The following is a 12,500-nucleotide window of genomic DNA, read 5'->3' as shown; positions in this document are numbered from 1 at the left end:
ATTCGAACTAACGGTCACAGTAGGAAACATTCAAACACTTGTAATGTGGTTTCTTAGAGGCATGTTTGAGCTTTTTATGGAACCTAGAAATGCTTGTGTCTTCAATGGCCCAAACAGAGACGAGAATTGTCTCATCGAGGTATGAAGAACACACTTTTTTTGCATTGATAAGTGTTTCAGTGGCACCTTCCCTAGGATTCTAGAATAAGAATCTAGATCAGTGTTTTTCAACAGGGGTTCCTAGGAACCATTAGGTTACCCGGGCATCCCTAAAGGTGTCCCTGTAATTTTCAATTGGACATTGTACCAAATACAGAAGAACTTGCAATGCATCTGATCTCAGACGCGCTATTAGAGAGGGTTGGGGTTCCTTACAATGCATCTGATCTCAGACGCGCTATTAGAGAGGGTTGGGGTTCCTTACAATGCATCTGATCTCAGACGCGCTATTAGAGAGGGTTGAGGTTCTTTACAATGCATCTGATCTCAGACGCGCTATTAGAGACAGTTGGGGTTCACCTGAATTTCACAATATAATTATACTTTTCTTTAACCAATAAAAGGTAAAAACCCACTGATCTAGATCCTGAGACTTGTTTGTTTTAATAACAAATGTTTGCACAGAATTTGCGGCACACGGGAAATACTGCAATCTGGACAAGGGAGGATAATCTGTTTCCTAAAATAACTAAATTGGTGTTTTTAAAATGGGACATTTAACATGCACAGGTCAGTTATTGCTTATGAGACCCACTAAATACATGTGATCATTAGCTGGCCTCTGTATCTTGCAATTTACAACATAGATACGTATTAATCTTCTTTACTTTTTAACCAGGCCAAGGTCACCCCTAACAATGACAAGAACAAAACCTTAGCTGTGGAGTATGTGCCCAAAGTTATAGGTCTCCATAAGGTGAGTGGACTGGTTTGTGCAGAACTTCCAACGCACCAGCTTTGAAATGTTGCCACTGGGGAGATGTTTCAACATTTCACGAGGTGTAATGCAAGTGTTGGTGCGCAGAAAATAAGTACAAACTATATTACATTACTCAATCTCACAGTCGCCTTTCCTTGTTATATTTGCCGATGTTCACTATTCTTCTCAACACTGGCCGCCCACTGTAATGCCTCTTCAACCCCTGTTCCTTTAAATCGACGTAAAGACAGGAGTCAAAGAAGTCACACAGAGCCATATAGAATTTGCCTATTAACTATGCCAGGAACATATTTCCGACTGATATCTCACAGCTTTTGAAGTGTCTCAGGATTTCATAGTTGGCCAATATTCCATCAATGTTTAACTCCAGCCAAATCAAGTCTCCCTAGCTCATATATTCAGAATATATTCGGTGTAAGGCACCCTGGTTTAATCACACGGATACTCCTGCAGAAACTGCGTGTTAGCCACTTGCTATTGTTCATAGACGTACTGTAAAGTTAGTAAATAAACCCAGAAGAAACACAATACTTCATTTCTTGGCACACAGCTTTGCAAAATCTGGCTTTTGCCAAGTCAAATTGGGCATCCAGGGGCCCTATGCAAGAGTAATTAGATCTCAATTAGCTAACCCTTTAAGGCTTAGGTTCTCAACTCCAGTTTTCAGGATCCCCCAACAGGTGGGAAGATTGAGCCACCTGTGCTGAAGCAGGGATATCCTTAAAACCTGACCTGTTGGGTATTAAGGATTAGAGTTGAGAACCCCTGCTTTGTGTCAAATGGATGTGCAATGCAATTTGTTCCATGCATTATTATCTCGTACTGTAAGTGTTTGGAAGCACAGTGAGGTCTGGCGCAGTGATACCATCTGGCAGTATCTGCAGTAATGCCTGGGAAATAGGATTGTAAAGGCTCATTATAACGGAAAGCCTTCCCACTAATGTTCGGCAATGTATAGTGACATTCATCAGATTACCCCTGAGGGAGTTCCACTTTCACTGTGTGACCGAGGGGTCTGTAGATGCTCAGGACCTCTTTTAGAATGATGACGTTTTAGTGGAGCCTCAATGGGGAAGAGATACTCGCTTACTTTGAGCTGCAGAGAGTATTTTCAGGAGCAATAAAGGAGTGAGCATCAACTGCCAAATAAGTGTCACCAGTGCCGTCTTAACGCATGGGCACGCTGGGCAGTTGCCCGGGGGCCTCACGCTAATCTATGCACAGACAGAATTTAACACTAATTTTCCGATCACCCGCCTCAACATTCAAATCTCCCGCTAACTCGGTAGAATGAGAAAAATGACGACTTGCAGCGGAGAGTTGGCGGGGCCCAGTGCACTGCTTTGCCTGGGGGCCTATAATGCTGTTCAGAAGGCCCTGAGTGTCACCCTGTGTCACGTGTCACCCCGTAACCCAGTCACTTTATGAAAAAAAATGGCGGATGTGTTGATTCCACAACTTACAAGTTATGTCTTTGACCTACTGTTAGAACTGATTTTGTTTGATATTTGTGTCACAGGGAGAATGGAACATGACGCCTCAGGGGTGTCTTCCTTCTGCAGCTAATGAGATTGGTCAAGAGAGAGAGTCGACATAATCCAGTAATGATCATGGCATCGCCTGTCCCTTTCAGGCAGTCACACTGTCATTGTATAATAATCCAATAAGTGGTACATGAATGTGGAAAAAAAAAGTGGGCGGGGGTTTAAAGCAACAAAACGTGAAAAATGATATATTTATTATTATTAATAAATAAATCACTTCTGTAGTGTTAGATAATACGTTCTCCATTTTTTTTTTTTTTTTTTTTTATTGTTTTTTTTTTTTTTTTTATTGTTTTTTTTTTATCCCAATGCTATTTTTTTAATCTACTGATCATCCTTTGGTTGCTACAGCAATCATTTAGAAAGTCATATCCACTTCCTCTTCTGAAACAGGCTCTGGCACACACACCTTTTTTGAGCCCTGGCTTTTGGCAACAAAGTGTCACAAACAGATCTGTGGCTGTGTTCCAAACAGCAGATTGTTACAGTTTCCAGAGAGTATTAGACAATGTGTTACACTTAGTAATATAATGTTACATATCAGCTGCAGCATTTCACCGACTGTAGCACAATTAGAAGGCGTCTATTTTGTTAGGCACACAATCAGGATTTTGACAGATATATAACAGGAGGACCAAACGATTTCCAGCTTGGGTCAGAATGTAGAATTATACATATTAAAATGGGAAATGTAGTATTGGTGGGTTAACCAGAACCCACACCATTATCCGGAAATCAGAGCGGGACACACAAAGGAAGTTGGATCTTTTTTCCTTTTACAACGTATTTTTGTCTGATTTTAGACCATTGCTTGGAAGAAACGGAAAGCCGTGTGATTCTGCTTAATGCTTCTAGTTTTTATGTTTTAAATTTTTAATCTAACGCACTTTAACCCAGGCTGTGCCGCAGAGAAAGGGATCTGTGTTAAAATTGATATGAAGCAAAAAGTGACACACACTGAGTGTTCATTTGCATGTCATTTCCCAGAATCCCTGGCTGCAGTAGAAGTATTGTATGCCAAGAGATAATGGGGAAGGGCAGGGTTGCAGACCTGTCTGAGACACGGGAATGTGCTCACAAGTGATATTTTTATTTGCCGTATCTAATTTGGGAAATGTGGCATTTAACAAGTCGAGGCGGGTGGCTGCTCCTACTTTCCTGGCTGTTTCTCTCTTGTAAGACACTGCGTTGGAATCGGATGCTTGCTCAGTTTGCTTATAACCCCTGCGAGCTCCAGTCCTGTAACTCCCAGGCTCTGCCCAGGCTCATTATGTTTTATACTGTGTTTTATAGGTTACAGTTCTCTTTGCCGGCCAGCATATCTCAAAGAGCCCGTTTGATGTGAATGTTGAGAAGTCTCAGGGAGATGCTAGTAAAGTGACAGCCAAAGGGCCAGGCTTGGAGTCAACTGGAAACATTGCCAATAAAGCTACTTACTTCGACATTTATACAGCAGGTGCGTATTTGTAGATATGTGTGTGTGTGTGTGTGTATATGTATATGTGTGGGTGTGTAATATGTGTGTGTGTGTGTATATTTCAAATGCATCATGCCAGAGAACCCTTGCGAGTGAATCATTTGACTTGTTTTATTGATTTTATTTATGAATGCCGTATTGCGCTATTGGAGGTCTCTCCTGCTCTTATCTTCTATATATATATATATATAATAAATCCCACTGCACTCACGGTTCCAACGCCGCTACCTGTGTGCTTTGTGCAGAACAAATTGTAGTAACGAAGCAGTCACAGGTCTCCTTAATTACAAACACTTTTCTATTCAAATCCGGAGACTAGAAGAAGTGTTTGCAGTTAAGGATATATATACTGTGTATATATATATGTATGTATGTGTGTATATGTATATATATATATATATCACATAAAAGCTTGATGTAAATAATAAAACATCCAGTAAAATATAAGCTCCTTTCTCTGTCCTGTAATAAATCTCCACCTACCCATCGCTGCTATTTTTAGCGCAGAACACACAAAGGATGTAGTTACTTGACTGAAAACTGCCTAGTGCTGGTGAGCCAAGTAAAACATGACTGGTCCCTTCTCATGCAAGCTTCGTGACTTGGAAGGCGAGCTGCGAGCTGCGAGCAGGCTGCACTGAACATGTGACTGGGATCGCTTTATTCAGACTGACAATGTGGTTCACGGCAAACAATGGGCAGATAAAGTCAATATATTTTCAGTTGGAGTGCCTGCTAATGAAATATTTCTGCTTATTAATTCTCCTGGCAATCCTCATATATGGAGCCCATTCAGCAGACATTGGGCTTTCGCGTTTTCGCAGTGATGCTGGGTATGTGGTCACTTTAATGTAGGCCCGTGGAAAAAACCAGACTCCACCTATTGCTATGGCAACCACTCGTCAGGGAGTTTACCAACACTTTACCGTTTCCCTGACAAAATGTCTTCATGGTGGCGGTTGATGTACAGTACCCCGTACGCGAGACTCTGAGAAAACAAAAACATCTTCTCAGATACACGCTCTGATCTCTCGTATACACATCCCTATAAACACCGCGGCAGAGCTGCACAAAGCGCATACAGGTGGGATGACACTAGGACCCAAAGTGGACGTAGGAATCAAAATCTGTAAGAATAATATATCTGATACGTCATGCTTAAATTAAAGTTTCAAGTAGCAGTTTGGGCCAACTGCACTTTTTTGTTGTTGCCCATTTCCTTTGAAAGAGCGCCTCTTGTCCGTTAAGGGAGAGGGCTTATTTTTCAAATCTGATGCTTCGTTCAGGACCGTTGACATAATAAGTGTCAGGGAGGTGAAAATGGCCGCCTCCCCCGGAGCCTGCTGTAACCTGAGACACTAGGAATTAAGAGAACAATCATTTTTTTAGGACTAAAATAAATGTAAAAAAAAAAAAAACCCAAAAAGAGCAGAACATGCTCAGGGGGCGAAATACTAACCTTATAATGTAGCACCCCCCCCCCCTCCCTTTGGGGATGAATATTAGTTAAGGGGTTGATGGCCTTAATGGGTTGTGTGTGGGCTCACTTCCGTCCCCGGCCCCTCGTATTCCGTATATATAGGGCGCAGGGCGCGTGTTATCTGTATAACGAACTCTGCTTTGGGATACTCGGATAATACATTTTGTGTCTATTCTTTTCATTTTTTTTTTTTTTTTAAGATTTTACTAAAATTGGATATCCTAAAGAATTTGGTATTGGTTCTTAATGTTTGTTAGAGATCCTGTGTCGAACACCAGATAATGAAACGCTTCCTTGTAGCCGTATTCAGTGTTCGACAAACCTATACATTTGCTCGCCCCGGGCGAGTGGATTTAACCCCCGGGCGAGTAAATATTGGCCCAAGCAGCACACGTTTGGTACTAGGTGGCGAGTAGATCTTTTGTGTGGCGAGTAGAGTTTTTGGTGATTTGTCAACCACTGGCCGTATTAATCACAGGATTTAAATAAAAAAATAAAGACATGCAGGAGTGGTCAACTCCAGTCCTCACGGGCCACCAACAGGTCAGGTTTTCAGGATATCCCTGCTTCAGCACAGGTGGCTCAAACCATGACTCAGTCATTATGACTGCACCACCTGTGCTGAAGCAGGGTTTCATGAAAACCTTGCCTGTTGGTGGCCCTTGAGGACTGCAGTTGTCCCACCCCTGTTATAATGGGTTTCAAGGTTTTTCATTTAATTGTAATGCGATATTGAAATAAAACAGACATGTTGTGGTTATTTCCCATACACTGTGACATATCATGCGCCTGTCTGTACATTGTTTCTTTAAAGCCCTGCACTGTAACATCAGACTGTTTCCCCCCTTGGTGTAACCATGTTTCCTGTTCCTACCCGAAGGTGCCGGAGTAGGGGACATTGGTGTAGAAGTGACTGATCCCCAAGGAAAGCAAAACGTAGTGGAGGTTGCCATTGAAGACAAGGGGAATTGTATTTACCGCTGTACGTACAGGCCTGTTAAAGCTGGGCCTCATAATGTCAGCCTCAACTTCGCTGGGGAGGCCATCCCCAAAAGCCCTTACACCGTCAACATTGGTGAAGGTATGTGTCAAACACGTGTGTGTGTGTGTGTCTGTGTGTGTATACTTGTATGTATGTGTGTAATGCAGATGCAGTTCTCTTAACCTTTCCTTTTTTTAGTTACAGTATTCCCGGACATACTATTATCATTGAATCTGGGGAAGTGTGTGTGTGTGTGTGTGTGTGTGTGTGTGTGTGTGTGTGTGTGTGTGTGTGTGTGTGTGTGTGTGTGTGTGTGTTTTTGGAGTGTGTTTTTGGAGTGTGTGTGGGGGAGTGTGTGTGGGAGTGTGGTGGGGCATGTGTGCGGGGCCTCTTGCCTCCTCCGAAGTTATGTTGTCCGGCACATGATGACGTCATGTGACATTGTGTCGTCACGTGGTACCTGGAGATCCTGGCTCTTAGTCCTCACACACTAATCCCCGGCCCAGCCTCGGTAATCACACTTTATACGATGTGGTGGTTATGGCGTCCTAGTGCTGCAGGAGGAGGGCAGTCGCAAGAAAAGGCCCCCAATCTCTTGGTGCCTAGCTGTCCCAAATGATATAAATCTGGCACTGGTTCCACAGCAGGGAATACGCAATGAGCTCCCATCTCCAATGCTTTCCGGTAAATTTGAGTGGAAATAAAGTCTTACAGACCACATTTCCCACTAAGATTTGTTGGAACGCTCTAAGCGGCACCTGCCTATTGTGATTACCCAGTGATTTGGTATCATTAATGGCGTTCAAACCGGTTACTTAGCACATTACAGACTTCAGACGAACTTTACGTCATCACAGACTCTGTGACCTGGTACGGGAGGAGTTAGGATTTTTAGGTATTGTACCAGAAGATTATTTTGGACTCGGAGTTCATTGCCACGGGATTATTTCGGCATTTGACTTCATATTATTGCTTCCCATCACCTCCACTTTGTGAGGTTATGGGCTATCATTTTTATTGATTTAAAGGTCTTGAACCTTTACTTTTCTGTGTGTGTGTGTGTGTGTGTGTGTGTGTGTGTGTGTGTGTGTGTGTGTGTGTGTGCGCCACTAGAGCTACTGCCTTTCGCTGATGACACCAAGATCATTTTATTTTGTTCCTGTATCTATAATCTTCTGCAATGCTTTTTTTTTCCCCTGGTCTGTTCTAATGCTTTATTCAATTTTCTCCTCCTATACCCTCATCTGCTTCCTCTTTACTGCTGCACTTTCAGAGCTCTGCTTCCTTCCTCTGATCTCCTCTACCTTTTGTGGAATTTTGGACTTCACTGCTTAGGCCTTCATAAAGGCCTATTCAGAGCAGGCAGTATTGGTAAGAGGCTGTAGGGCGTTGCTCTCTCTGCTATTGTGAATCTGTAGTTTCCACATCTAACTGTACATTCCCACCTTCATCCATCAAACCAAGACTAGTTATCAAGTCACAGGCTCTTCTGTGTCTAGATAGAGCGAGATATGTCCCTCTCTCAGAGAGAGACCGCACTTATATGTAAGTGTGGAGAAGAGCTGTAGTAACCATACTATCCGTGGAGAAACAAAATGATGGGCATTTAATGATTTTAATATGAGAGTTGTTAATGGATGTGGTTTGAATATGAACTTTCTAGACCTCATGAGAAAAAAAAATCCTTGTGAATTCTTCAAAGCTGATGTACAAAGTACATGCAGGAACAACTCATGCCTTCAACAACTCTTATTTTGTTATGGCAAACGCCAAGACTATGATAGGAATGTGGATTGCAAGAAGTCTACAAACCATTACTGGATTGAATCATTCATTCACTAACCCTTTGTTGTGCACCAAATGTGGACGTTGTTACTGTGCTTTGTTCATTCACATAGTGTTGGTTGAATGTGGAAGGAGCGTGGAGCGTACCTGAGTATTGCACACCTGTCTGGAAACAGATTTCACAGGCCCACATGGAACATACATTATTTTCATGTGGGTGACTATTTCATGGGAAACTCTAATGATTCTGGTGTATTCATGGTCCTATTTGTAACTTACTAATCAAACACTGTTGGAGTGTGTATTTTTAGTCTGACTCGCGAGCTTCGAAGGAATAGGAAATCGCTTACGTTGTGGGCATGCATTGCGCACCTACAATGCACCGGCTCTTGTTGGCGTACTTACAAAAACAATGTCCAAGCTGAAATCAATATATCACTTTGTACAGTTAACTGTTTAACCCATCCAGAACCAGAAGGGGCAAATCCCTGACTGGAGTAGACCGAAAAAGAAAAACATCTCTCACAAGTTTCCTTTTTAACCTAATCCCACATTTCACGGTCTAGTCTTCGATTTGGTACAAATATTGGGGTGAAATATTTTTTGGGTCCCTGTAGTAAAGCCATCGTTAAACATTTTCTAAAAATTAACTTGTGATTTTTTTTTTAACAAGTCCAAGCAAACAAATATTGTGTTGAGAATCAATGAAACGCTTAAATTACGAAGCAAACCTTAAAAAATGCTTCATAAGTTACATGATTAGTGCTGCCCATTCATTTTCCATACCTGATAACGTTGCTCTCTAAAGAGTCACTTTGACGTTATGGGAAAGAGTGGGTTCTTAACCTTTATTGTTTTAACTCTTAAGGAAAAGACAATATTTAACACACATCATCCTTACTTAATTCTTTTGGATAGTAAAAAAAATGCTATTGGAGGTCTGTAAGAAGCAGTACTAGGACTGAACAAAACAAAACTCTCGTAGGGCACCTGTCATATTATTGGGTAGCTGAGAGGTCCCTGTTCTTACAGTTTCTTTGTTGGATTTAGATATGTTTCAGGTGTTAGGAGTTATTTCAAACAGTTTATTATTATAATAGAATAATCTATGTGGGCCAAATGCAAGTACACATTTTATACCTTCTTGGAGCTTGTAAATAGATTAATCTTTTTCTCTAGTAAAGCTTTGCACAACACTATAAACACATGGCATTAGGAATCTTTAAAATCACCTACACAGATAAATCAAGATCAAAAGGACATTAGACTTTATAGAAATTACTTTCAATTAATTTAGTTTTTGTTGCAACCCTACTCGACATCCATGTAATATAGTGTTGATGTTAATCAGTCTAGCTGTGCCGTGCACATGAATCCTATTTACCTGAAATGGTTTTACTATGCACCCTACAGCTATTCTTACCCTCTGAATAAACCCTTCATCTTCCATAATGAGACTTTAAATCTCTCAACCATACAAGTACTCCAAGGATTTCAGGACGTCATACTGGAATATAAGCAATATATTAAAGAAGAACGAATAGTCAAACTCCAATATTGTTCTGTCCCAGGCTCCCTGTGGCTAATGAGTAGAAACAGGCAGCTAAACTCATCCCCGTCCCATGCACACACAACCCTCCTTTTTAGCTTCTGTAGACTTTATTGGAGTACAACATATAACAAAAAAGATAAGGCAGGGGATATGACCGGTCCTGCAGGAAATACTGCAGGGTGAAACCAAGAGCCGGGGCACATGGACCATACCAAATCAGAGGCCCGTGGAAGGGGTTGCTAGGCAACAGACTAAGACAGGTAGGAGTTACAAAGTAACAACTAGGGCTAGGGGAACTGCAGTATAGGCACAGAAACCCCATACAGGGGACAGAACAAATATGCATGTTCCTTCCTTGTTTCCGCCCTCTCCTGTCGGCTCCGTTACAGACTCCCCAGGCATGCCGAGACATTTTGACTAATTTTCCTTGTTTGGTTCATCGTGTGTGAAAAGCATGGAGGTGACTGAAGAGACTAACGTTCTGGTGAGAATTAACGAGACTGGATTCTTATCATGATTCTTGTCAACAGCCTGTAACCCGAATGCTTGCCGAGCCAACGGGCGTGGGCTGCAGCCCAAAGGGGTCCGGATAAGAGAAACTGCTGATTTTAAGGTCGACACTAAAGCTGCAGGAAGTGGAGACCTCCATGTGTCTGTCAAGGGGCCAAGTAAGTATTGTGTTCCATCGCTGCATGGCGTGCGCACACTCCCTGTGTTCCATCGCTGCATGGCGTGCGCACACTCCCTGTGTTCCATCGCTACATGGTGTGCGCACACTCCCTGTGTTCTATCGCTGCATGGCGTGCGCACACTCCCTGTGTTCCATCGCTGCATGGCATGCGCACACTCCCTGTGTTCCATCGCTGCATGGCGTGCGCACACTCCCTGTGTTCCATCGCTGCATGGCGTGCGCACACTCCCTGTGTTCCGTCGCTACATGGCGTGTGCACACTCCCTGTGTTCCATCGCTACATGGCGTGCGCACACTCCCCGTGTTCTGTCGCTGCATGGCGTGCTCACACTCCCTGTGTTCCGTCGCTGCATGGCGTGCGCACACTCCCTGTGTTCCATCGCTGCATGGCGTGCTCACACTCCCTGTGTTCCATCGCTGCATGGCGTGCACACACTCCATGTGTTCCATCGCTGCATGGCGTGCGCACACTCCCTGTGTTCCGTCGCTGCATGGCGTGCGCACACTCCATGTGTTCCATCGCTGCATGGCGTGCGCACACTCCCTGTGTTCTGTCGCTGCATGGCGTGCTCACACTCCCTGTGTTCTATCGCTGCATGGCGTGCGCACACTCCCTGTGTTCCATCGCTGCATGGCGTGCGCACACTCCCCGTGTTCCGTCGCTACATGGCGTGCGCACACTCCCCGTGTTCCATCGCTGCATGGCGTGCGCACACTCCCTGTGTTCCATCGCTGCATGGCGTGCGCACACTCCCTGTGTTCCATCGCTGCATGGCGTGCGCACACTCCCTGTGTTCCATCGCTGCATGGCGTGCGCACACTCCGTGTTCTATCGCTGCATGGCGTGCGCACACTCCTGTGTTCCATCGCTGCATGGCGTGCGCACACTCCCTGTGTTCCATCGCTGCATGGCGTGCGCACACTCCCTGTGTTCCATCGCTGCATGGCGTGCGCACACTCCCTGTGTTCCATCGCTGCATGGCGTGCGCACACTCCCTGTGTTCTATCGCTGCATTGCGTGCGCACACTCCCTGTGTTCCATCGCTGCATGGCGTGCGCACACTCCCTGTGTTCCATCGCTGCATGGCGTGCGCACACTCCCTGTGTTCCATCGCTGCATGGCGTGCGCACACTCCCCGTGTTCTATCGCTGCATTGCGTGCGCACACTCCTGTGTTCTATCGCTGCATGGCGTGCGCACACTCCCTGTATTCTATCGCTGCATGGCGTGCGCACACTCCCTGTGTTCCATCGCTGCATGGCATGCGCACACTCCCTGTGTTCTATCGCTGCATGGCGTGCGCACACTCCCTGTGTTCCATCGCTGCATGGCGTGCGCACGCTCCCTGTGTTCCATCGCTGCATGGCGTGCGCACACTCCCTGTGTTCCATCGCTGCATGGCATGCGCACACTCCCTGTGTTCTATCGCTGCATGGCGTGCGCACACTCCCCGTGTTCCATCGCTGCATGGCGTGTGCACACTCCCTGTGTTCCATCGCTGCATGGCGTGCGCACACTCCCTGTGTTCTATCGCTGCATGGCGTGCGCACACTCCCTGTGTTCCATCGCTGCATGGCGTGTGCACACTCCCCGTGTTCCATCGCTGCATGGCGTGTGCACACTCCCCGTGTTCCATCGCTGCATGGCGTGTGCACACTCCCCGTGTTCCATCGCTGCATGGCGTGCGCACACTCCCTGTGTTCTATCGCTGCATTGCGTGCGCACACTCCCTGTGTTCCATCGCTGCATGGCGTGCGCACACTCCCTGTGTTCCATCGCTGCATGGCGTGCGCACACTCCCTGTGTTCCATCGCTGCATGGCGTGCGCACACTCCCTGTGTTCCGTCGCTGCATGGCGTGCGCACACTCCCTGTGTTCCATCGCTGCATGGCGTGCGCACACTCCCTGTGTTCCATCGCTGCATGTCATGCGCACACTCCCTGTGTTCTATCGCTGCATGGCGTGCGCACACTCCCTGTGTTCCATCGCTGCATGGCGTGCGCACACTCCCCGTGTTCCGTCGCTGCATGGCATGCGCACACTCCCTGT

The 12,500-nt window shown here is 45.2% G+C and overlaps 1 protein-coding gene across 5 annotated transcripts in view; it reads left to right on the top strand.

The window, feature by feature from the left end:
• The window catches only part of FLNB (filamin B), a 166,727-nt gene that overhangs the window by 80,802 nt on the left and 73,425 nt on the right, over positions 1-12,500 (top strand). For all 5 annotated transcript variants that reach the window (XM_075574819.1, XM_075574814.1, XM_075574817.1 and 2 more), the window contains exons 6-9: positions 839-916; positions 3,778-3,940; positions 6,322-6,522; positions 10,291-10,428. In XM_075574819.1, the coding sequence (XP_075430934.1) occupies positions 839-916; positions 3,778-3,940; positions 6,322-6,522; positions 10,291-10,428 (580 nt within the window). The remainder of the gene's footprint in view (positions 1-838; positions 917-3,777; positions 3,941-6,321; positions 6,523-10,290; positions 10,429-12,500) is intronic.

The sequence above is a fragment of the Ascaphus truei genome, chromosome 17 (assembly GCF_040206685.1).
Source record: "Ascaphus truei isolate aAscTru1 chromosome 17, aAscTru1.hap1, whole genome shotgun sequence".
NCBI classification, from domain to species: Eukaryota; Metazoa; Chordata; class Amphibia; order Anura; family Ascaphidae; genus Ascaphus; species Ascaphus truei.
The sequence above is the reverse complement of the archived record's forward strand: the minus strand, read 5'-3'. Positions and strand labels throughout refer to the sequence as shown.